The 26,806-nt window shown below is 45.1% G+C and overlaps 1 protein-coding gene across 1 annotated transcript in view; it reads left to right on the top strand.

The window, feature by feature from the left end:
• LOC119440617 (PHD finger protein 20) overlaps positions 1-23,082 on the top strand; it is a 43,536-nt gene extending 20,454 nt beyond the window's left edge. Inside the window, exons 12-19 of the mRNA XM_049662986.1 lie at positions 2,946-3,079; positions 6,659-6,761; positions 10,345-10,395; positions 11,796-12,123; positions 12,213-12,225; positions 12,296-12,592; positions 15,769-16,084; positions 16,680-23,082. Of these exons, the coding sequence (XP_049518943.1) occupies positions 2,946-3,079; positions 6,659-6,761; positions 10,345-10,395; positions 11,796-12,123; positions 12,213-12,225; positions 12,296-12,592; positions 15,769-16,084; positions 16,680-16,816 (1,379 nt within the window). The 3' untranslated portion in view covers positions 16,817-23,082. The remainder of the gene's footprint in view (positions 1-2,945; positions 3,080-6,658; positions 6,762-10,344; positions 10,396-11,795; positions 12,124-12,212; positions 12,226-12,295; positions 12,593-15,768; positions 16,085-16,679) is intronic.
• The last annotated feature ends 3,724 nt before the right edge of the window (positions 23,083-26,806 follow it).

Below are 26,806 nucleotides of genomic sequence, written 5' to 3'. Positions count from 1 at the left end.
TCGAGCGCAACGGAAGGAGGCGCGCTTCCTCCCTGCTTTTCTTTCGCGCGCGAGACGCGGTCGTTCGCTCCCCTCACACGCTTTCACTCGCACATTCAGCATAGGGCCGCGCGGCTTCCCTCGCACGCTTTCACTCGCACATACAGCATACATCGCGCTCCCTCGCACGCTTTCACTCGCACATAAAGCATACGGCGCGCGGCGACGTATGCTGTATGTGCGAGTGAAAAGCGTGCGAGGGGAGCCGACGACTGCGTCTCGCGCGCGAAAGAAAGCATACGGCGCGCGGCGACGGCGTTATCGCCCTTGGACTTTATACGGAACATTTATGAGCCAAAACCAATTTTAGGGCCGCAACGCGTCATAGACATCATCTTTCGATAGCAAAAGCGGATATCAAAGGCCATACTTTTGCTGGCGGAAACCGAAAATACGGAATTAATGTCGCCCCCAGCACTTTCGGCGGCCAATGCCATCGTCAAGCAACCAAGCCAAGCGACATGAAAAGTCGAAATGGCCGCTCGGGCGGGCGCGGTGTGGCAGTTCGCAACGTATGATGCGGGAACTGTCCCACAGTTGCGGTGTAACAGCGGGGTTACCAATGCATTGGGTTCTATGGGAGCTGTGCCGGGACCGGCCAAAAACGACATAACAGCCGGGAAAACGCAGCACCCGGGAACGTAACAGCGGGGTTCTACTGTACTATGTTTAGCGGGTGGCTCATCAGTTTAATTATACATTTTGGAACTTGCTTGTGCGCCGTATTGGTAAATCTGTGTCAATTGAATGGCAAATGCTATTTATAGGATGTTCCACGTGCCCCCCCCCCCCCCCCCAGAGCCTTGCGGCCCGAGCGGGCGCCTGCGGCCGCCCAGAGTAGAACGGTAGAATTTTCCCCCACCTCCCTACTCTCCCCCCGGAGCCTTGCGTGCACGAGATTTAGCCGCAATCGCTGGCTCCCCCACGCACGCTTTTACTCGCACATACAGCATACGGTATGTTGCGACAATTTTATTACCCTTGGACTTTCTACGGAACCTACAGCAACGAAAACGGCAGAAATGCGCCTGGAGTGTCCATATAATTGCTATCGTAATAAAATCTGTGTTTTGATTATAGTGCAGAGATTCAAGACTCCGGCGACTTACGTTATAAGAAGTCAACACTGCACTGTTATTGGGCATTTTTCGACGTCCTCCACAACCTTTGCATTAGCACCTTATCAAATAAGTTATTAAATGTTAGATAATTCAACCTAAATATTAGTTGCTTGTGCACAACAAAAAAAATGTCTGGTAGCATCAACAAAGGCCTATCAACACACAATTGGCGCTGTTCGCGAAGAACCCTCAGTTATGTTCTTCTTGGACACATTTAGTTGGCACATACGGTATGCAACTTAAGAGTGGTTTCTGAGAAGCCCTTAATTAATGGTTTTCTTCGTAGCTTCATGCTCATAGGTGGATCACAATTTTTTACTTTCATGAACTTTCTTCCATTTTGCGAGCTTTCACAGAAGTTATTTGCCATAACTTAATAGTGTTCTTTACAGTCAAATAAACAACAGCTTCTCTTCATCTGCTTCTATTTCACTCATACTGAGCCTTACCAAACTGCATGTCTACTGCTCCATAATGGACAATTCAAGCTCCACGCCTGCTCCAATGCTCCAAATTTCCTGCTCCCAGGGCTGCTCCTAAACTCCCTTGACCACTTCAATCCCTGCATTGGTGCCAGCACAGCATCATAAAAGAGGGAGGGGAGCAAAGGGAACAACAAGGAAATGAGCAAGATTTCAAGGATGCCTGCAGTGTTGTAATGTGCAGAACAGGCACCAAACAGAGTTATTAATAGAAAAATAGAATATTCGCACAGGGGAGTTTCCTGTATTCTTTGTGCAAAATGCCTCCATCGGCTTGTAAGCACTGTTGTCCGTGCTTCTGCCAGGATGTTCACCTTTCTAAAGTCACAGCGCAAACTTACAGTATATTATAGAATGCACAGGAATGTGTGTGTACTCATATTACTTTTTATTAACAACTCATCTTCCAATTCACAGTAATGGTAAATGTCCTATATAGCCAGTGTGGCCTTTTTTATTTGCCGTTGCTGCTGCATGTTGGGAAGCTTTAGTTTGCACATGTCTAAACTGGCTCGAAATTGTAGTCTCGGGGTAACAGCACTGCACTAGTATGGGACCGCCGTGAAGTCACTCACTGACAGCTCTAATACCACAAAAATTCCTTGCTGCCAAGAAATTTGTAATGTAAAAATAGAATAGTGGAAATGGTTGCATGGGAAGTTATTCATGGCGTGCACTACTTCAGTTGCTGATGGCCATAGATTATTTAACCCCTTGAGTACCTTAGATGAGCTGGGTTCATCCATGTGCTAATGGTGAAAATGGCCAAGGGCGAGCTCAGCTCGTCAGCAGTACTTGACATTTTCTAGCACATGCTTTTGGTAGATGGCAGCACACAATCAATGGGACAGCGCCAGCAGAAGTGAATTTATCCTTTCTGAGGAGGTGAAATATGTTGGCCACTAGTGTCTATAAAAAGAAATTGTCCATTTTTGGTCAGAATTTGGCATAATACAGTAAAACGCCTCTAATACATTTCCCACGGCACTGCTAGAACAAAGAGTGGAATACCCGGTAAACGTATTGTGAATATGCTGTTAAAATCATGCCTATCAACGGATACCATACACTGCAGAAAGTTCGCATATGTCAAGGCACTGCGACAACGGTCAAATCTTACACCGAATATTCAAAAAGCCGAGTAGTAAATATTCTATTTTCGTAACAGAATTTCCTAGTGGTACCCGATGGTCTTTTAACATGGCAAATGTATGCTCTTTTCACAAATGTGTTTTTAGTAATAACTATTGCTGACAGCAAATTTGTATGGTTAAGTAATGTGCCCGTGCTTCCTTTTACACAGCCAAGGAAAGTTCAGGGCATGGACCAGAAAGTACGCCAACTATTGATTCTGGTGACACATCTTCGGAGGTCAAAAGTGACGAAGTTGTAATGTGCGTGTGCAATTGTGAAGAGGAAAGTGGCCTCATGATGCAGGTATGGGTGTTGTTTAGTTCTCGGTAGGTCTTTTATTTTCACATGGGTCTCCCTGCATTTAACCTCAGTACTTCTGACTGTACCTAATGTGCAAGCCTTAAGCCTTTATTTAGCGGGGTGTGCATAGATGATTTGGTGAAATTGTCTGCAATGTGCTACACTGTTGGCAATGCTGTACCAATTGTGCCAATTTGTGCCATTTTGTTAAAGCTGCAAATATGAGAAACTACACCAACAGGTACAGCGGTCACCACAGATGGTTAGAGCTACTACCCTATATGCTAAAGTTATTGTTGCTGCATCTCTTCTCACCACTCGTAAGTTAAAGGGGCACAAATGATGTGCTTATAAACACACTTCTGCACCCCCTGCCTCATGTTCGGTTTCTTCAGTGATAAAGCTTGCCTTACACAATTTGTCTTTATTATGGAATGGTCCTGCTATGACAGGACCATTCTATGCTATGCTAGAAACCATGCTATGAACGTACAGTAGAACCTATAAAACCATGCTAGGACCATGCTATGAAAGTACAGTAGAACCTCGTTGATACGATCCCGTTACGTACAATTTCCCGGCGCCAACGTACGCGATCAAGAACACAAAAATTACCCAATAGAGTAACGCTTATTTTTTACCAGTTCGTACATTCTCGGGAAACACAATTTTTCAGCACCAACGTTCAGTACATCGCCAAACTGCAATCGTATGATACGTTTTCTGGCCGCTAGATCTCATGCAAACAAGACTGTGCGAGGCGTGTGCGGTCGAGAACAGTATATAGCTGCCCACCCACCTCAGGTGAAAACACTGGTGCGCACTCCGTTTCTTATTCCGGTACCAGCAAATCATCTCGGGGGGTCGTCGCACACCGCATTCACAGCTATCGGCGCCAATGCTATTGCGATAAGCATCTTCTCCTATCCGTTTCTCAGCACGTGGTGCCGTTGGAAGTGTACTGCACGCTTTTAATAAGCGATAACCTAAACGTCCCACTGTTCCCTGCTGCACACAGTGGTCGTATAGGTTTTCCGGCCGCTAGATCGCATGTAAACAAGAAATTGTGGAGAAACAAGAAACACGATGGAGAGCAGTAGCCGCCTGCCGCATCAGCTTCCCCGTAATACTTGCCTGCCCGTCTAACGTGAAAACATCGGCGCGCACTCAGTTACTTATTCCGGTACCAGCAATTGACCTTCCGGGTCGTCACACGCCGCATTCATAGCTATTGCCGCCAAACCTATTGCAATAAGCATCTTCACCTATGTGTTCTACAGCGTGTGGGGCGTAGTGCCGTTGGTAGCGTACTGCACCAGGGTGCACACAGGTCCTTGAAACCCTTGAAATTGAAAAGTATGTTTTCAAGGCCCTTGAAAGTCCTGGTATTCTTTCTTTTTCCCTTGAAAACCCTTCAATTTCTTTAGTAATACAGTCTAAGATCAGTTTCGTGACTAGCTTTTTATGGTGGATCAACATGGGCCTAGCAAACTCACCATTTTAGATACAATCGTATAATAAAAAGAGGGCGGGGGGCAAGGTGAAACATTGCACCCACCTTCGTGCCACACACCTTTGCCACACTCGCCTTTGATCCACGCAACGCACATGGTACGCCTTCATCGCAGTCACATTCTTTTGCTCTCGCTCCTGTCTCCCTTCAACCCTTTTCTCGTCAGCACTGTTGGACTCTTGTTTCGGGAGAGTTTCTCTTTCACGTTACTCTCGTGTTTTGTCTTTCAAGTTAATCTGCGGTGGGTGCAAAGTCATCCCACTGCGGGCGATGTTATCAGCCGCGGTGGCGGAGTAGAAGCGAAAGCTTTGTTTCGTACCATCAATCTAAAGATGTCATCAACACGGCATGAAAGCGTATCTTTGGTCGCGGACTCTCAAGTTTTAAAAAAAAACTTTTTCCTGATGACATTTGTTTCTTTTTCCGGTTGTGCGATAATGCAAAAAGATTTACGGCCCCTTCCATGCAAGAAAAATATGTCAGTGACTGTCCGTATTTTCATAAAAGGTCCAATTTCAATATGGCAAAGTAAAGGGCTGATTTTACCAACTTCGTTGTGTTTAAGTTTAGCTATAGTGTTTTTTAAACATTGTTATAGTAAAAAATTGCTGTATGGAATGGCGCTCTGCACCCTTGAAAAAACTTTTACAGGGCCTCGAAAGGTGTGCAGCGATTCGCGCACCGCTTCACATACGTAGATGTCAAATACATTTGAGTCCATCACTTCCAAACACAACAATTGAGTCCGTCAAATTTTTTAGGTCCTTCGGATATTACGTTTTCTTAGTTACTATGTTGTTTCTCGCGCTTTTTTTTTTCCCTTCAACGTATGATCGAGGTTCTACTGTGTTTGTATGGTAATATTTGTGTGTGTGTGTTTGTATGTATGTACAAACACACACACACTGTGTTATAAAATAAAACATTACTGTCACTGCAGAAAAACTTTTCATATCAGTTGTTTGTTTGTTGCTGTATGTACAGAGGTGAGCAGCCTTTCCCAGAACGCAGGAACGGCGGCTTCCGGGGCTCTCCAGAGCCAGCCAGCCACGTCTAACGGTAGTTGCTGGGCCCATACGTGCCCAGCACCTACTGTTAGACGTCGGACCCAGCAGCTAGCGTTAGAGACATAGCTGGCTGGCTCCGGAGAGCCCCGGAAGCCACCGTTCCCGCGTTCTAGACAAAACTGCTCACCTCTGTACTCTGTGCAGTGTTCTGTTCTAGTGTATTGCTGTTTGCTCCTCATTGAGAAGCATTTAATACATTCCTATAACCCGCCGTGGTTGCTCAGTGGCTATGGTGTTGGGCTGCTGAGCACGAGGTAGCGGGATCGAATCCCGGCCGATGGGGGCGAGATGCGAAAACACTCGTGTGCTTAGATTTAGGTGCACGTTAAAGAACCCCAGGTGGTCCAAATTTCCGGAGTCCCCCACTACGGCGTGCCTCATAATCAGTTTGTGGTTTTGGCACGTAAAACCCCATAATTTTTTTACATTCCTATAGTTACTTTTGTTATTTTAAGGCATGTCTAATGTTAACCAGCTTTCATTTTAGTTATTGTTCAATTTTGTTTTGCTCTTTCTACAGTTTATGATTGCCCCTTCTCTGGTAATTCAAAAGGTATACCTATATAGTATTTGTAATCTTTGGTCACCTGCTAGCAAATTGGCTACAAACCACTCTTGATCATTCCCACTACTGCTGATGTAAACTGCTAAGACAGCTGAAAGTTTAAGCATGTACCTGCAAAACCACTGGCGATAGTTACGGTGGTAGTAGTAGGAAACGGTCATCACATGTCTTTGCATCATTACGTAGTGGAGAAGGACTGCAGTTTCCCTACAGAGATAGAAAAAAGTGTTAATGTATTACCCTGAGTTTTGCCGCATGTATACATGTTTCTGAAAAGGTTGGCGTGTCCACATTTTCACCTATTGAAAAGAATGGCCACCCACAATAGTGACTTACCTTGTAGCTTATTTGGCTTCTCTCTGCCCTTGTCAAGCTGCAAGGAAAACTTTGTAAAAGACAGAAGGTTGGATCTCACCTGTTCTTGTTTGTCCCAACAGTGCGAAGTGTGCCTCACCTGGCAGCACGGAGCATGCTTCAAAATTGATGAGGAAAAAGACGTCCCCGACAAGTACATCTGCTACATGTGTGTGGCACCCAAAGGTAAAAACAGAGATGCAAAAAGGCACCGTTTAATACTCTGTGCTTGAGGCATTCTTGTTTCTGTGCTATTGCATGCATGGAAGGCTCTCGCTCACCTAAATCGTGCATGAGTAGCAGGCTCTTGCATATAGCTTAAGTACAATTTCACAACTTTGTTGCTTATTTGCACAGCTTTTCATTACATGCTTCACATGCCAATACAACCTTAACTTCGTTCTTGTTTTTATTTTCATTGTGAAATCTGCTACAGCAATGTAGGCTGCTGTTGCCGCTTCTGCAAACCTTAGCTTAGCACTTGGGGGTTATGATGAAGCTGCAACATTGTAGAACATATTCCATCATATTTTTGACATCAGGTGTGTCAATTGACGTCATGCAACAGCCATGCAGTAGGCATCTCTGAAATATTTATCTGCTTTAAGCTCTAAACACATGGAGCTCGTTTAATTTCTTAATGCCCGAATTCTTCCATTTGAATAAAACATTTTAATTGCACCTAGGAGTACTTGTGTTTGAGGTCTGTGGGGTCTCACACGTGCTCTTGGGACAAAGGAATGACAATACAGTAGTGCAAACAATCAAAAGGGAATTTATTGCACCTTTCATACACTAATACATGCTAGCCGAATTACTACCAATAGAACATTCACATGGGCGCGCGACAAATCAAGGAAGTCCGACTCACCGCGACCCGATAGCGGGCGAATATGTTCGCCCCATCGCCTAGTCGTTCACGTGTACGGTCACGCGAACGGTGGAGCGTTCGAACGATCCGCGTTCCTCCATACCGGTGTCCTGCTCTTAGCCTCGCGAGACGGTCCTGCGAAGCAGGCCGGCACACGCGCGAAGCCTTAGTGCGTGTTGGTCGCCAATCCCAAGCCAAAGAGGAACAGCCTTCTCCCTTTTGCGGCCGCATAACACCCCTCCTCCCCCCCCCCCCCCCCCTTGCCGTCAGGTGGCGTTAGCAGCGCAACACTAGCGCCATCTCTCGTAATACGCTGCAACTGCACCGCCCTAAAGCTACGCGGCGAAGCCAGATTACCGGAGACGAGCCATGCGGGGAAAACAACATCAGGGGACGCGCGAGAGTCGCGTATCCCCACAGCTCAGAACGTCCTAAATTATTTTAACGCTATTTGCTACCTGTGGATGAAATTTGTGGGCTTGTTAAGAAAAGCTGGAATGAGTTTCCTCACCGTACATTCTCTTACTTCGAAAGTTAACCACTTCATCTCTTACAGCAGCCTGTAAGATAGTGGGCATTGCAGATATGACAACTGCAATTTGTTTACCAGAATGGATACAGCTGTGAGAGTTTTTCTCTGAATGTCTTTCGGAAACTCGACAAGCAAGGAGTAGCTTTTTAACGGAGGAATGGAAGCCCACTGACAAGTCCTTTCTGGATGAATGCATGACTTTAGAATCTTATTTTCTCTCACTTAAAAGCCTACCAGGCCTATATTGGTCTTGAGATCACAAAAACTAAGAAGTTAAACTGGGATTATAGTGAGACAGATGGGCACACCAACGTGGATTCGCTGATGCTGGGCAGTGTCATGCCAAATCTTTTCGAAATACATTTGTGTGTGGTTCCTGCTTATGGGAGAAGACTTCATGCTTATTATTTCAACATCGGAGCTGTTTAAGCATGAGTTCCAGCCGTGCCCAGCGATCGCAGCTATGCAAAGTGAAGTGGAGAGAAGGAAAGGCTGAGGAGCGCGCGTCGCGGCGTAGGTGTTTGGGTGAGGAGGTGCGTTGGGGGACGAGGCGACCAATAAGATGCCGTGCTGGGCGCGAGGAGAGGCGATGGGTATAAGAGAAAGTGTTTCTGTGCGGCGCGCCATTTCGGATAACGAACGTGCATCGCAGCACCAATGAGGCAACGCACAGAGCTACTGCTGATGCCGTCCGTGTTCACGCCGAACGCTCGCGGTGTCCGTGACTGCAGCCGATGCCTCTGGCGGCGGCTCGGCACGTTTGGACGCGATAACTGGACACTCATCGAGTAGCGTCGGAAGTCCCTGCCTTTTCTCGCCTCGCAACGTTTCAATATAATAAAGTCGAATCTCGATAATTTGAACTCAAAGGGGCCCGAAAATTTGTGTTTCGAATTCAAAAAAAAGTTTGAAGAAAAGAAAAATGTATTTTTGAAGTATTCGTGCACGATGCACGAACGGTGCAAGTCATGAAATATCAGCGGCGCGCAAGCGCATAGCGAGCGATGGCCGACGAAACTGCCCACGGCGGCCAACGCTCCCGATAACGGCAGAAAACGAAATTTCAGGGAGCGGACGGTGCCGTCACGGCGACGGGCGCACGCGGAGACCGTCGAAGGTGAGGGAGGAGGCCGGCAGGGAAGCGGATTTGCTCTCGACAACTCCGTCGCTTAGGTGGCAGTGGCTTCGGTGCCTCCCCTCGCCCTCCCTCTCAACTCCCTCGTAGCTCCCTAACCTTCGACTGTCACCGTGCGCGCCCGCCGCCGTGCCGGCGCCAGCTTAGCCGCTCCCTGAAGTTTCGTTTTCTGCCGTTATCGGGAAGCGAGCATTTGCCGGCGTGGGCAGTTTCGTTGGCCGGACTGGGACACCGCCGCTGCTTCCCTCTGCGATGCAGCCGCAGCATGCAAGGTCAACACGTTACTAGAAAATAGAAGAAGCATAAAGGAGAAGGGTTCACTGCCATTTTCTCCGCATGGCTGAGAGAGGAGAGAGAGAAATAGACGTCTGCACATACACGCGTGTTCCGCGGCAACGCAGAAACGGCGACCTTGCCATTTGAGGGAGGCTGAAATTTCCGCGCGTTCTCTCTCTCGCTCTCTCCCCCTCCCCCCCCCTTACCGCGCGGCATTGAGGGGTCCCTCCTAAGCTTTTGCTCTATGGCGGTGTCAGAGCAATGCCGGTTGGAGGCGCCGCCGCTTGATTTGGCGCGCTGCTGAAAGCAATTTTGGTGCGCGGTATGTTCGAATTAACCGTCGCAAATGCTTTCGCGTTCGAACTACCAGCCGTATTTGGCCATTGGAATACACATAGTGTCAGTTTGAATTAAGCGTGTTCGAATTGACGAAATTCGACTGTATAACTTTCTGTTGTAGATATGTGTTTACGCAATGGAATCACATGCAACACATGCACATGTAACACTCGGTGTAAGTAACACAGCTTCACTGTTCGAACATTTTCATGGAGTGGAAGGAGCAGTAAATTTTTTTTTTTTTTTTCATGACAGCAGGCAGTATCATCCAGCACAAAACTATTGCATTCAATATGTGGCTCTACAACAATGATGCCAAAGTATATTCAGGTGCTAAAATGTGCTAACACATGACAGACCTGAGATTTTCATATTCAGTGTCCAAAATTATTTTCTCTTGTTCCTGTTCTTGATGGCTATCCCTTTCTCACCTTGAAGATTTGTTGCACGTCAATTCATCAGCATTAACAAAGTCACTACTGTGACTTGTTTATGTTCACTGACTGCAGCTTTGAAGGTTTGGCTGGTCTATTTTGTTTTTTCTGAATGGAGCGATTGGACAGTCCCTGCAGTCTTTTCTAAATTGCCTGAAACTTTTGTCGATTCTCATTTTTAGATAATACGGACTTGCAGGCCGCGACGGAGTGCAACCAAGAACTTGGCTCAGGTGTTTAATTTCTTTGATGCTCTTGCGCATGCTTCCTTTGAGCGTTTGCAAACTGGCGCTGTTTACATGCTTCTGCTGGGGTTTCCCCCCTTGCTTTCAAACTCTTGCGTGCTGCATAGCTGCCAATACACGTCTCTTTCAAAATTGCACACTGTCCATAAAGTTGTTGCTTTTTATTGCTAGATTATTTATGATATATTTTGTTTTTAAACTGCTAATTACACTAACTTGTTCCTGCTATTGTGGCATTGCTTGGGCATGCTATTTGTGCCAGAAGGTGCTAGGCCTTTGTTTTGATGCGGCAAATGCCTGTCAGGGATTCGATAGATGCAACCTAATATTTAGAGGAGTGTTCAGAGTTCATTGTATCGTTAGATAGACATGCATACTGAGAGTGTCACTGTCCTAATTGGTCATATTTTGCTGTTTTCAAATAAGCTGTGCCAAGCAGTTTAGTTTTGTTTCTATTTTGTAGTTATACCAGTTCTCTCTTTCTATTCTCCCTTTGTAAAAATCACCTATGGCAAATAGCACAGTTCCACCTGTTCAGGTAGACTACTCAGGGCCCATGTTTTCTAATGTTTCATTTCATTTGGCACTCTTCTGATTAGTGGCGCCAAGGGGCTAGTCCCAGCGATAACAGCATTCAAGCCATGTACGAGCCCATTACAAATGACAAAAAGAATAAAAACTGAAACGGTTCGTTAGAAAATATGGCCTGAAGGTGCACAGATGTCCTTTAAGTGTGTGGATACCTCTAAATTTGATAATTAGGTTTTCAAACCTCTTAAGAAGGAGGATATGCGGGAAGGCACACCTGCCCAGGAATAGTGGAGGTCTTGTGTGTTAAATGAGACTGTTGCAGTGTCCACAACAAGAGAGTTCACGCTCCTTTCTTCCACAGTGACTGGGGAAGGAAGGCTGGGTGGCTATTAACCGAAGCATCAATATATATTGTAGCACAATTTGGAGAGTGTAATCTCAAGACTTCTGGCTAGCCTCAGGAGTTCAGCTAAGCAGACAGATATGACTCCTCCGGCTTGGCCACTGTTGTGCTGTTGCAACATGTCCCATAAAGTAAATAGTATTTAAAAGTTAATTAGGTGTTTGCTAACCAGCAAGAGCAGTGTTGTGCCTCAGTTAATGGCCATGTCTTCAAGGAATGCATCTGAAGAGACCGAACTGTGTACATGCGTAAGCGATGTTCAGAAATTATGTTCAGAATTTCAAAAAAATTATCTGCTTATGTTATGTGTAGGACTTTTACCTATATCCCACATTTGTGAGTTACCCGATCTCATGCTCCTTGTGCATATAATGTTGATGCTGCTTATCCTAAAATAGAAGGAAAAGGATGTGGGACCCAACTCATTTTCTTTCTGTGTTCCTGTTACAAACAGGCATGCGAGAAAGTTCTCGGTTCAAGCTAGACCCGGATTGGTTCCAACATGGCAGGATGGCCTCCTTCGGCTTTTTGAAGGAGAGGCCCGCTAACCTTCCCAACCCAGAGCCCATAAAAGCAACTCACGACCTCATGTGCTCTGTGCACAATGTCCAGGCTGTACTCCAAAGCATCGCCCACAAGATCAACTGTGGCAAGGTAAGATTAGGCAGATTCAGTGTAGCATTTTGGTCATTTGTGGGGACACAGGCCAAAAAGGATATGTTGTCTTTCCTTTTTCCAGACCTTGTTTTTCGTGCTGTTTCCCCACTCCATAAATACACCATGTCTCTTTAGGAACGACTTCTTGGTTTTGCTTGCGTCTGTTCGTGCACTTTCCTTTATTTTATTCTTAGTTAAACCTTGCACTGTGCAGTGCAAACCTAGATGTTAGTGAAGTTTCCAGCTTATTATTAATGTTCCTGAATTTTCCATAGCAGGGACAAACACTGATATAAGCATTGCATATTTTTATCTTTCAGTGAAAAGAGCCATCCAGACTTGAAGTACTTCACTGTGCCATGGGTGAAACGAAATGTTGCTAACGAGGCAGTCGAAATCCTTGAAAAGAAAGATGGCACCCCAAGTAGCCCTGAAAAGGACGAGTCAAGGCCAAGTGGGCACATGCACCTGTCGACCTATGATCATGCTTACTTTGCACCTGAAAGAGCCACGACTCCCGAGCTGATGCAAGAAGCTCCAGACGTCATCGTCAGCACTGGTGGTGATAGCAGTGCAGGTGATCTTCTGGTGCAGGTAAGAAAAAGCAGACGAAACTTGCATTGCCTTTCCCAGTTGAAGTTTAACCCATTCCACGTTTTAAATTTGCTCATCTGCGCAATTTTGCTGATAAATGTTTGGTCAAGTGCGGCATAGCCATTATCATTGTACCTTCAGTATTGTAGGGGGGGGCGCCCGTGCCCTCTGAGATTCGGCAGCATATGCATGCTTTCCCAGGCCATTCTACTTGTACGGAGAGCGCATACTCAGAGGAGCTTCCTCTCTCATTGCTCATGAAACTTGCCACTGAGGCATGTACTCCAGCTTGGAGCTAGTTGGCTATGTTTATAGACTGCCAGAAAGCAAAAGCACTTAGAGCTGAGGTCCTGTCATTTGAAGTAAAGGTAGCGCGTGCCGATTTTGTTTTGTGGTCGCATGCAGTTTATTACACTTAGAGATTTCTTCAGTAATCTCCACAGCTTAGTTCACGCTAACACAACAGCAATCGCATGTTTTTATTCATCCTAGATCTTTATAATAAGTCCTAGCGAGACTGTCTCTCTGTTGTCACACTACTGTGTGTGAATATCTGCAATCGCCCATTTCACGTCTGTGACGGAAATGTTGGTGTCACATAAAGCATTATGATTGTCATGTATATTTCAACCAACTGCCCATCATTATAAAATATGAATTTTCTCTTATGCAACAAAATCTGCATGCTCCTTTCGAAAAAAAAAAATCCAACCCTGTAAACAAATTTTTTGCATGAATTCACTGTGGTTCACCACACAATGCCCTTACTTGCTAGCCATGTGGTATCTGTGTGATTTGCATGTGCAAGTAATTTATTCACTGTGCAGATGCAATTTCCACCAGCAAAAAGGAGCAGCGCAATGCTTCTGTGGACTGTGCACCTAAGGGCTCACTATTCTACACTGGCACATTCTACACTCAAACTCCTGTGGAGCGTGTCGATTGGAATGGTCTGGGAAACCTCGTGCATGCCACCTGATCTCGGAGGTCATGATCTGGCCCTGTCATTTAAATTGCATCATAACGGATAGCAGCACCATACCGTGTCCCTAAAATAATTCAGGAGGACCTTGAGGACCTTGTAATATTTGGCTGCATTATGTAGCAAACCACTAACATGGCATTTTAGATGGGTGTAAGACATGCTTCCACCATATAGTGAAGGTAAGCTATGGCAATACTATATTGTTATAATTCTAGTGAGGAGGAGTTTCTTTTATTTATTTTTTTAATCGAAGCTTTCTTGCCAAGTTGGAGGCAGTCTTTCGTACGTGTCTGGCCTCTAACGCCGAAAGCGTTCAACAGGATGGTGGTGCCATCAAGGTACGGTGCAACAATGTAGTTTACTGTTGCAAGCATAGAGTTTCGTACAATAATTACTAGAGGGAACCAAAGTGCTAGTCTCTACACACATGGTTCATGAGCAATCACACCAAAAATGCTTCACTTTACATAGATGTCAACTGCAGTTGAGTCTGCCTGTTTTTTTTTTTTTTTTTTTTTTTTTTTTTTTTTAGTTAATTGAGTGAGAAACATAATATTGCAGCAAGCAACATGGTGAAGTCTTTTCCACTATTGTAAAAGCATAATTGGTATACAGTAAAACCTCGATGATTCTAAGGCCGCCGGACCATGAAAATTCTTTGAATTAAGCGGATTATCAAATTAACCGAAATGAAGAAAAAAAAGAACAAGCAAGAACTTGACGCAAAAAGAAATCGCCTTTATTTTTCATGTCCGAGAAAGATAACTTGAAGTAATCACTGATGCGGATTGCTTGGCGTGGTAGTTCGCCGCCCCAAGTGCCATGTTCTCCAGCTGGCTCACAACACGTAGCATATAAATATCACCCCCACTGCACTCAACAAAGCTGCGAACGATGCTCACGGAATCAGTAGGCGCTGCTAAAGCGCACGCATGGCTGCTTGACTCCAAAAATTCAGACTTGCCAGTTATTCTGGATTTCAAAAATGCACCATCATGGTTCCCATTTAGATAATGCATTTTCGCAACCGCTTTTTCGCACGAATTGAGGTTCTAAAGTTCGATTTTCCGGACTAAATGCTCGTTCCGAGCCACGCTGCCCGATCTTGGAGGGCGCCATGTTGGATTTTCTGCTGGCTTGGCTTCCAGTGGCCCGTTATATGGCCTCTAAGATTAGGAGGCGCACACTATCAAGAGAGAACGCACGCTTTCTTCCAGTTTCTGAGGCCATGCCCAATCTTCCTTGGCTGACAAAATGCTTCAGAGGACAGCACTTTTTCTTTTTTCTTTCTTGCGGTCAGCACTATTGTCATAATCATTTAATGTGGGATCTGTTTTTTCTAAAGTGTCAGTTGCTATTTTGAATGTAGTGTGTACACTGAGCAGGTGTGTCTCGGTGATCGGCGCCGCCTCCTGAGCCTTCGCGAGAGCCAAGTGGTGCAAAGCTTGTGTCTTTGATCTCCATGGCGATCTCCGTTGGCGGAGATGGGAACCTTGACGGTGTATTTTTGAAATCCGGAATATCCAACAAGTCCAAAGTTATGGAGTCAAGCACCCACGCACCCGCTTTAGCACCGGTTATCGATTCCGTAAACATTGTCCGCAACTTTGTTGAGTGCAGCGGGTGACGCTCGTGTCGACTGTACACAGAGACGAGGTCACTCTTGCGCAAATCCAAGCAAGTCTGATCCCCTGATCCCCTCCAAGTGTAGTAGGAGGCAGGGCATTATTAGAGATTTTTTGGCTGAACTAGTTTTTCGGACTATTTTTTGGACTATTTTGCAGTACCCGCGAGGTCCGGAAAATCGGTCGGCGACTGTATGGAGCGCCCTAAGGGTCGCACATTGCTGCCAGCAGGAAACTACGAATTATCCGGATGGAGCCACGCAGGCTATTTAAATTCTTTGAATTAACAGAGTTCGAATTATCGAGCTTTTACTTATTTATAGACCTTTGTGCACAAAAGAAATTCCGGCTTTACTAAATTACATTACTGGTGTTTTATAAGGTTTTGAATGGTACCATATCTCAACATATATTGATGATGATGATGCTCGAAAGCATCTAGACCATAAAGTGAAATTGCTTTTTTTTTTGTTTTCTTTTTCCTTTGAATTTTGAAATCCAAAAGAACAAAAAATTATGTCTCTGCCACACTCTGATGAAGGTGGAATGCAAATACACTTGCGCAGGACATAGCCATGGAGGCCTTTGAAGTCGGATGTGTTGAGGAAGTTGTCAACAAGGGAGAGGAACTGGATGTCATTGGTGGTGAGGAAGAGGTCACCTCACTCATCGCGGATGAAGATGGCCGGGGCAGCAGTGCGTCTGCTTCCACGCCACCCGGGGCTTCCTCGACAAATAGCAGCAGTGTGTCTAAGCAGGCCAACGGCACAGAAGAAGCAAGCCTGGATGCTGAAGCCTGCAAAGTAAACCTGTTGCATCATGTTCTTGATCTGGAGGACCAGCTTGAAGAGAGGATGGATGCTTTGGAGGAACAGCTTCGGGGTGAGCTGAGAACTATTTTAAGAGAACAGGTCGAAATACTCTTTTTTAGCTGACATATGGTATTTAAATTGCTTGCTAAACTTTGTCAGAAATGGCATTGAATAATTTGTTACATTTCACGCAGCTAAGGTGTCAAAAAAAGCTTTCCTCCACTCACTTTTTATCTGGCTGTACATGTTTATCAATATTCTATACAAATTAAAGTAAGGGATGTACACAAAGTGTGCTATGCCTTAGTTTGAGTGCCATTAGCACTGTGCATTGTTTTTGCAGGCATACTATTTTTCTCTGGTGTTTGCGACAGCATTGTCTATTGTTAGGACTAGTTTTGAAAAATGTTTTGTAGCTCTTTTAACATGCAATTAATATAGTGGAACCACTAAGGTTAGTCACGTATTTAGTACTATGCTAACTGCGAAAAATGCGGGAACACGTGATATCTATATATATATGTATTCACATTATGCCCTGGAAAAAGAAGTTCTCGTGGACACGCGATTCCAAAATTGGTTTCAATTAGTTTCCACAATGACTATGTAGCTTATTTGTTTTTAAATGCTCCGCCAATTCTTTTTCTCAATTTTTTTGTTACCAGTGCTTGAGCATGAGAGCTCCATCAATGGCACAGATTCAAGCATAACGGAAGAGGAGGACATGCTGCGGCTGAAGTTATCGCTCAAAGGCCTCATGAAAGACTTGAATGCAGTGCATCGGTTGACACTGTTCCGGTGACATGGATGTGTGCTGCTGACGGACAGTGCGTGGTTGACAGCACGTTGCACATTCTTGTGTGGAAGCTTTCAGATGTGTCTGAACCTCGGTGTGAACATTTTGTATTATAGTAGTTCTTTATTTGCTACCAACTACTTGCATACTTCTGAAGGGTCCTGCGAGTAGCGCAAGAAGATGTGCATTTACTACGCTGCAACAAACACCCACATTTGTAAATATGTTGTTTTGTTAGTCTGTGAGTGATAGAAATTTAAAGAAAGAAGAGAAATCTTGCCATTATTCAGCTTGTGCAGGGTCATGCCGGTATTTATTTCTTACTTGTGGAAAGCTGCTCTGTGTGTCTGGCATGTGAAAGTTGGTTGAAAACTTCAATTTTTTTGTGTGCATATGTGCATAACTTTGATGATGTATAGTCACTCTATTTCATTAGCAGCTTTACCATTTGTTACTTCATGTTAAAAGCTCTGTAGTGATTCAAATCTTGGAAAACTACTGACTAGCCCACCAAAGAACTCGTGTGATTTATTTTGACTTCACTCGTACTGATGCCTCTACTTGCTATGAAATTTTTCAATCCTCTTCTTTCTCCCGATGCAGAAAATGCTCCGTTTTGCTGAGAAAATTACATTTCTTTTGCCCTGTGTCACCACAGGCAATGTGTGCTTCTGATTTCTTCGAGATGAAAAAGGCAAATAATATTGCATATAGACATGATATAAAATAAAATGCAAGAAGTTCTCTCTGTATGAAATCTGAATGCAAATGAACGATGATCAGTATAGCAAGAAGAGCCATAGACCCTTTTCGTAATTCACAAGTGTGGGTCTCTGCACTGTGCATTTTTTCAAGTAATGGCAGCACCGGTCATCATTCAAAAAAAAAAAAAAAAAGCACATGCTGGGGCTTGTGTCTTGTGCACGGTTTCATCACAAGAGCCAAGTCTACATTTTCCATGTCATAATACAGTCTCGAGTCCTGCTACAACGAAATTCACGGGACACGCGAAAAATTTCGTTGTGGAGGAACTTCGTTGACGCGAAATTAGTATGGATATACGTACGTCAAACGGCAAAGCTGCGAACGAAACCAAAACCATCGTCCAAGAAATCTCCGCGATAGCCTGGGGGCAAAGGTTGCGACGTACCGAAGGCAGCCGATAAAGTGTCAACTTCACAAGAAAATGCATTTCGCGCCGCTGTTACAGTATTTTTCGTACATTGCGGCCGACGCCCAACTCAACGCGCGTGCCCGGCCGATCGTGAAACACTCATTTTGCGGCACATGCACCGTCGCAATGAAGCGGTTTGAATTATGTATCACAATTTCATTGCATATTTATGACAAACTCGGCAAACTTCGCAAGTTTGCGCTTACCAGAAGTTTTATTTCCAGAAGTCGGTCAGCCTGGATTTCTTACGCTTCATGGCAAGCAAAGGCGTTACGCGAGTCTCACAGGTCGTTAAAAAGAGCCATCGCAATGTCATTGTCGTGGGCTCTGTAACTTTGACAAGATCAAAAGGATCCATTACTTTCAAAGAAGTCGCCGGAGTCAGTGTGTCTAGCGGGTTGTCATTTTCCCCAGACGACGAGACGTTGGCATCATGTTGATAACAGCGGCTGCGGCACGGCCGCCGTATCTTGAAAGCAATCTGCACCGTGCACAAAGTGCACGCCCGCGCGGTCCTCATTTTCAAAGCGATCTGCGATGTGGGCAAAGTGCAACTAGTGCTGGTAGAGTCGTGTGCGTTGTGCTTTCAACGTTTAGTTCACGTTGAAGCGAGAGACGGCACGGAGGTCAATTCGCTCGCTGCTATCGCGCCTTCTCATTCCAGTGTGTTGACACCGGGTTTCCGGGGTCATAGAGCGAGATGTGTTCGTGTTTACCTGTGCGCGCGTGACACTGTGCTTGGTAATTTAGTTAGTAAGTGAATGTTTACAAGTATATACGGCCAATAAACTAAAATCCTTAGTTCGTATAGCTGTCTACTAATCTGCTATCACAATCGATGTTTCATCTTTCGGGGGAAGCTGCGAAATTTTTTCCTTCCGCTTGCTGCCTCGGCGATCATATGTGCCTTCTCAAAGAGAGAAATTCACTGCTTCTTCGTTGGCGTAGCCATTTCGACCGGACACACACACCACAGAAAACGGAAGCGATTGTGGTGATCCCGTACAGTCTCGTGCAGGCGCGTGATGACCACGCGTAGCTATGGATTGAAGTGGCGTAAATCGGTACTTTGAACTAGATTTCCTATGGATTGCAGTGGCATAAATCGGTACTTTGAACTTGATTTCGTTCGCAAAAACTTTGTTCAAGCGGACATACGATCGTCGCAGCTTTGGAAGGGCCTTCTAATTTGACTACTCGACAGTTGCAATTTCAATTTAGTCCCAGTATCATTCTCGAAAAGTTCGTTGAAGCAGAAATACAGAATAAACGCCTTCGTTATGGAGAGACTTTTTGTATTACTTTCAATGGGCAGCTGACGAGGAATCGGAAAATCTTCATTGTGGCAGAAATTTTGTTGTAGCGGCATTCGTTGTAGGGGGACTCGACTGTACAGGCAAACTATGCTTGTTCATAATGTTTGCAAATATGTCTACGTCGCCATTCGTATAGAGAAACTGCCTCACAGGCAAGTTAGTTTTACAATTGTGAAAAGGCTATTTATACAATGCTCCTTTCTTATACCTCGATAAAATGAGCCTCTATTTAACAAAATTTGCAATGTAACGAACTACTGTGTAGACCGCTTATAACATAAGTCGCCGGAGTCGTGAATATCCGCACTATAAGCGGTACTGCACTATAACAAAAGCAAGAATTTTTAAGGCCCGCACATATGCAAAACATGTGCACCGAGCCGCCACGCGTATGCGACAGTCGAGGAATGCGGCTAAAACGTTTGCATTCAAGTTACAGTCGAATCTCGTTAATTCGAACCAAATCACGTGGCGGCGCCTCCGACCGGCATTGCTCCAGTACCGCCATAGAGTAAAAGCTTAGGAGAGACCCCTCAATGTCGCCTGCGAACAAAACAAAAAAAAAGAAAAAAACTGCGGAAATTTCACCCTCTCTCAAATGGCAAGGTCGCCGATTCTGCGTTGCGCTGGAACATGCGTGTACGTGCCGACGTCTCAGCCACGCTACCGTAGCCACGCGTAGAAAATGGCAGTGAACCCTTCTTTCTCCTTTATGATTCCTCTACTTTCTAGTCACATGTTGACCCTGCATGCTGCGGCTACGGTGCAGAGGGAAGCAGCGGCGCTGTCCCAGGCTGGCCAACGAAACTGCCCACGCCGGCAAACGCGGGCAAACGCCTGCTTCCCGATAACGGCAGAAAACGAAACTTCGGGGAGCTGGCGCCGGGCTGGCGCCGGGCCGGCTAGAGCGGCGGCGCCTGCACTGCGGCGGGCGCGCACGATGACAGTCGAAAGTGAGGGAGCTACGAGGGAGGGCAAGGGGAGCCAGCAAAGCAGCGGAGTTGCCGAGGCGAAATCCGCTTCCCTGCCCCCCTCCTCCCTCACATTCCACGGTCTCCGCGTGCGCCCTTCACTGTGCCGTGCCGGCGCCGCTCGCTCCCTGAAGTTTAGTTTACTGCCGTTATCGTGAAGCGAGCGTTGGTCGGCGTTTGCAGTTTCGTGGCCCTCGCTCGATACGCGCGCCGTGATATTTCGCGTCTCGCACTCAAGATTCTGGTTTCAGCCTCACTGGCTGTTCGTTCGCACCACGTGCCCTTCTCCTCCACTTCGTCTGTTTCTTCCTCGAGCACTCCTTGGGGCGCCCGTTTGAGGGGAGCGTTCGCCGTCTCCGCTGACTTCCGTACTCCCAGGCAGCCGCACTGTAACCGGTATTTCGTTTACGGCAACTGCACTATAAGCGATACGTGTATACATGGAGTGCTATGGGAAAAGTAACGGGAGTCTGCAAAGACCACACTATATCCGGTCCTGCACTATAAGCGGTTACGTTATAAGTGGTCTATACTGTATTTTTATTTCCCCATCCTAATTCAGTTGAATTAACGAACCTCAATATAACGAAATTCTCGATATAACGAAGTTTTTTGCTGCAAGTGCAACTTCGTTATATCTAGGTTTGACTGTATACATAATGCATGCCTTGTGTGGTTTCATGGTTCATGCACTCAAAAAGGGCCCCTCACCAGGTCTGGCAATGTCAAACTGACAAGCGCAGTGCATACAATGTGTGCTAACAATCGTGCCTGCTAAGTATTACACCGCTGTGCACTGCGAAAAGGGCTGAAATTTCAAACCAAATGCCTTGTGTCTTTCCTTGTGGGTGCTGCGCTCCCAGCCAGAGAGTCAACATCAATCGCACGAGTGCGCCTATGTAGTTCACCGTGCTGTAACGTCGCGTACAGTGGCACGTTACTTTGATAATTATTCAAGGCAACAGCAGTTGTTCGTTTGATCCGTTGCTTCGATAGAGGAATTACAGTTTAGAGAAATAATAAAACCTACAAACGGAATGTCTGCGTGTCCTTGTTATACTTCGTACCGTAACAAGAGAGATGTACTTCGTTTCATCTGCTTGTTCCCATGTCGTGTAGTTGTGCGTGCAGAGAACGAAATTGTCATTCTCTACCGTGTTCCAGGCATTGCGCAATCAGGCTCTGTGATCCAGAAGTACTGCAGATTGGGCAAGTTGGTGCATCGTATTCTTGTCTTGCTTTAGCTCAACTCAGTTTGAGTATGAAGGGAAAAAAGGGAACAGGTGACAGGGTGAATCTGCCTCTGTGATCCGCTTGCATCTGCCTCAGTGTTCGTGTAGCACTGACTTATATCACTAGTCACGTGTCCTCGTGCACAGTGCGTAAAATCATGCGCTGCGTGAAACAAGACAAACGCAACAGCTCGCGCGCGAGACCCGTCACCAGAAGTGTGCCGCACAGCAAGAAAGCGAGAATAAAAAAGAAAATGAAGGTGGACCCGTGACGTATGCATCACGTGATCCTCCACTTCCGGTGTAGGAGAACTCGGAGAAGGAATTTCACTTGCAGCGGCTACACGGGGCAAGTGGAGAGAGAGTATGTTGGTGGTGATGCTTGCCTCCTGAAATTATGGGTTTGCGGCAGTGAGATATATCTCTGCTATTAATGTACCACTTTGAAATATTCTTCCGGTAGAACGCTCAATAGAGGGCACGTAACAACTTCCAGCGTATAACTAAAATTTTCTATGTGGCCTGGTGAGAGGCCCTTGCGCGAGTAGAAACCACACAAGTATATTGCACATGCACAATGCAGAAACTTAACAGCAAGTTGGAGAGTCAGGTTGGTTTGTCTACACTCTTCACGAAGGATTCTCATTAACGGTTGGTAGACACACAAAGAAAGGAAGTAAGAAAGAAAATAGGTAGTACAGTGCTACGCTGCCTTTTTTCTTGTATCATCTTTTTTGTGTGAGTGAGAACAAGGTGAACCGAGAAACTTTTTTTTTCTAAAACTGTGCGAAGCCAACGGAAAATAAAATCAAGGAAAGCATAAGGGCTCATTGCATAGTGAGGGCCCCGACATCGGCAACCTTGAGGCTGTGAGGTAGCATGCATGAAGTTTTTTGACATCTATGTGGCATTTACGATTGAAAGATGTTCTGCTTTCACTGTTATGGCCATTAGTGGTGTTGGCTGACACACTCAGGGCTGTATCAAGTACAAATAGAACACAGATACCCAAAAAAGTTGATGGGAGGATGGCTGCTGTGGTAGCTCAATTTGTAAACCAGTGCATGCAAAAGGAGAAAGAGGTGGTTTCGGCTCTCACTGTTGTTGTTGGTCTTGTTGAGCAAGTTGTCTTTTTGCCCAGTTTAATTTGCCTTTTCCATATTATTTTTGCATGTCAATTAAAGAACATTTAATTTCCTCAATGCTTTCCATGGTTTCGTTCTCAGTTGGCTTCATGTGGTTGTTCCTTTTTGTCTGTGTATTAGCTGCTGTACTCGGGAAAATCCTTTATAAGAAATTTGATGGACATGACAAATGATGCTGCATACTGCAAGTGGCGTTGCTTGTGAATACTATTGTGAGAAAGCTTGAAGGAATTATGCTGTTAAATTGTCTTTCAGCAATCCTTGTCTTGACTCCTCTTTCTTGAACATGCAAATGAACAGCGTGCATGAGTAGGACTAAGTACCACTGGTTTCCACATCTCCTTTTGCAGAATCGGTAAAAGTAAGAAGACATTCATTGATCCCATGCTCGCGCCTTGTTATGCTTTTACAAAAAATAAAACGTCTTGTTGGTATCTAATAGCCCTGTTGTTTTTTTTTTCCTTTTTATTTGTATTTGTTTGTTTATTTAACAGTTCATTGAACCTTAATTTGTGATGTAGATATCTAGTGACATTCCAGCATTTACTTTGGCTGACATATGAGTGTTGTGGTCGTGGAGACAATTCTGCGAAGTGTTTACGTATCACAAGGAAACTTGTGACGATGGATTCATATCAAGAAGCATGGGCTCCACGTTCAACTTAATGGATTACATCCTGCTAGGTGTGTTAAATGATAAGTGTATGCAAGGTGTCCCTGGAGACTACAATTTTTGGCGTCCCAGGAAAATCGCGTTAGTCTAGCACTACTTTCAGGGTGCCTTCTCCACAACAAACGGCATAAATGTCAGCCGTACGCATGCACTGATTTCATAGCCCATGTAACCCAAGAGCGAAAATCCAGTGTGCTTTTAAGATGCAAGTGATGCATGAATGGGCTCATACAAAGGTTGTGGCAGAATGCCTTTGAGCTAGTAGCTGACACTCATCAACATCATCAGCCTATATTTTGTATCCACTGCAGGACGAAGGCCTCGCCCTGCGATCTCCAATTACCCCTGTCTTGCGCTAGCCGATTCCAACTTGAGCCTGCAAACTTTCTAACTTAATCAGCCCACCTAGTTTTCTGCCGTCGTCGACTGCACTTCCTTTTTTTGATACCCATTCTGTAACTCTAATGGTCCACCGGTTATCCATCGAATCCCAGCCGCGGCGGCCGCATTTCGATGGAGGCGAGATGCAAAAACGCCCATGTGCTTGCGTTGTAGTGCACGAACCCAAGGTGGTCAAAATTAATCCTGAGCCCTCCACTACGGCGTGCCTCATAATCAGAACTGGTTTTGGCTCGTAAGACCCCAGAAAAGAAGAAGAATCCTGTGCATTACATGGCCTGCCCAGCTCTATTTTTTTTTCTCTTAATGTCAATTAGAATATTGGCTAACCGTGTTTGTTCTCTGATCCACACCACTCTCTTCCTGTCACTTAATGTTAGGCCTAACATTTTTCGTTCCATCACTCTTTGTGCGGTCCTTAATTTGTTGTCGAGTTTCTTTGTTAACCTCCAATTTTCTGCCCCATATGTTAGCACTGGTAGAATGCAATGATTGTACACTTTTCGTTTCAATGACAATGGTAAGCTCCCAGTCACGATTTGGCAATGCCTGTCGTATGCACTCCAACCCAGTTTTATTCTGTAAATTTCCTTCTCATGATTAGGGTCCCCTGTGAGCATTTTACCTAGAACATGAACATGAAGCACACCAAATATAGTGTTGCAGCATTCACGGTCAAAGCTGCTCTTGCAGGTCATCATTTGGCTGTCGCCATGCGTCAGCTGTGTTATCTGGCCCTGGGGTGGCCAGTTTCACTTTTAATGTGAAGCATTCTTTTTCTCCTACTCAGCACGTTGCAGTAGGTAAGTATTAGGTTTCTGTCACACCTCGTTACGAGCCTCTTCGTTAAAAATGTGTGTGTGTCCGTGTGTATGCACACAATGGTGGGATTGAACAACTTGTTCCCAGTACAAAGACCCTATGCTATAGGCCATGGACATATGCATACGTCTCTCCAAAGCCATCTCGCACTTATTGACATGTGTGTCATGATGTATAGCAACAATATGCATGTGCCCCAGTTTTCATTAGGCCACATGTGCAGGAATGGAATGCATGAATATTTATAAACTTTACCACTGCCCCTCGCATGCATCGCATCACAACAATTTGCTTATAAAGATGAGCCAGCTTCCCCAATTCTTTCCTTGTGACAGCTAACGCTTTGAGATGCTATGCAACGCTTAATTAAGAGCCTTTAGGATCAGTTCACTTTACCCAGTCCTTTCCTAATGGAAGCTAGCACTTTGAGACACAATGTGACATTGTGCCGCCTTCAGGATCAGCCCAGGATGTAAAGAAACAGGTTATAATGTTACCTCGCCAAAGTATAATTGTCAAGCCATCGCTGCCATATCATCGTCGCCATCGTCTCATCACTGCTGTCGTCACGTATACACTCCTCATGTGCACAGTTGTTCACCTTACACGAACACAGTTCCTCTGGTAACCCTTTGCAGAACCCCAAAAAATGATGTATTGCCAGCTACCTGCAAAATGCTTTGCATAACATGCATGGAATCACCATAACCTTTTTTTTTACACTGTATTCCAGGGGGATACAGTACAAGAAATAACTAATTTTGGGATCTTAAATTATATTTTCAGGTTTTTGCTGTTTTTTTATGAGTTGTGATTATACATTACTGAAAGTAATGCATTTTTACTCACTAGCCAGTGTTACCTGAGCAGCCTCTGTAGGAGCAACTATAATGTTCAGCCTGTGCTGGCACAGTTGGGAGTAACTCTGACGCTCCATCGCCGTTAAAAAACTTTCGTAGCCTTTCTAACACACTAAAAGAGTAATATGTAGAAGACTTCGAGAACCATCCATTGGCCAACGAAACAGATAACCATAAGCAACACAATATTTTGAACTGGAAGGCCATGTCACTTCACAATACTAAGGAGTAGAAGTACCGAGTATCAATAGTGTGCCCAACACGGTTGTGTGTTCATTACCTGTCATCACAGAGTGCCATGTGATCTCTTTTCCAATGCTGCTAGTGTATTATCTCGCAACGCTGTTTGTTTTTTTTGTTTTTTTTGTTTTTTTTTGCAATAGCAACTATGACACTTAGTGGAGCCCTGGACTAGACGCCCCGACCACGGGATCACAAATTTTGTTTTATTCTATAAAGTTTCTCTCTCTGTCTTATATCGGTGGTGAAAGTCCAACCACTGACCACCGAATAGGGGCGAAAGCGCTAAAGAAAGCGGTTCGCATGATGTGAGTGGCATGATGAGACTACGCCAATGTTTTATAAAGTCAATAAGGCTGTGCATATTCCATTCGGGTGTCTATTGCTGAAGCGTCTTCTTTCTTTCCTTTGGAATTCTGCGCATAAAAAAGGAGGCTTTTATTCAACTTAACGTCCCTAGATTTTCTGCTCTAATTGGCCATATCTAGGGACTTTAATTCGACTTAAAGGGGTACTGGTAATGATATTTTATGTTATTCATTTATATGCGTTAAATGAAGGCTCCTGTACCTCTAAACCACAGAAAAAATACTCTCAAACCTCACAGCACCCTAAATAATTTAATATAATAGCATTTCTACAGCCAGTTTCGTTTCTGTGTTGTGATGGTCACATGGTAACAAAACGTGTTACGTTGCTCCGGCTCGCTAGTGAGATTATATTTGGATCATCAAAACAGAGATGCGTTTATTTTCGAATACCATCGATCCCTTAATTAACAGAAGCCACAGTTGTGCCTACAAGCATAGAATAAAGAAGTCTGGCGGGTGACAGTGGTCTGCCTTTTCCCGTCTGCGGAGCGCAGCGTAGCAACACCCCAATGACCGCTGCTTCGCGTCGGTACGGTGGTAGCGTCGGCGCCCGGCACCACAGATCGGAGCATAGCCTCCTATAGATTATATAGGAGGCTATGATCGGAGGCACCGCCGTACCATGGCCTCCTATATAATTATATATTATATAGGAGGCTATGGCCGTACTAGCCACAGTCATAACCTCCTATATATTCTATAGGAGGCTATGCCACCGTAGCATGCCACCGTAGACCGTTCTCTGAGTCAAAGATACTCGGACCGTGGCTACACCCGTCACTGGCACAAAAAG

The sequence above is a fragment of the Dermacentor silvarum genome, chromosome 2 (assembly GCF_013339745.2).
Source record: "Dermacentor silvarum isolate Dsil-2018 chromosome 2, BIME_Dsil_1.4, whole genome shotgun sequence".
Lineage (NCBI taxonomy): Eukaryota > Metazoa > Arthropoda > Arachnida > Ixodida > Ixodidae > Dermacentor > Dermacentor silvarum.
This window is presented reverse-complemented; position numbering and strand designations above follow the sequence as displayed.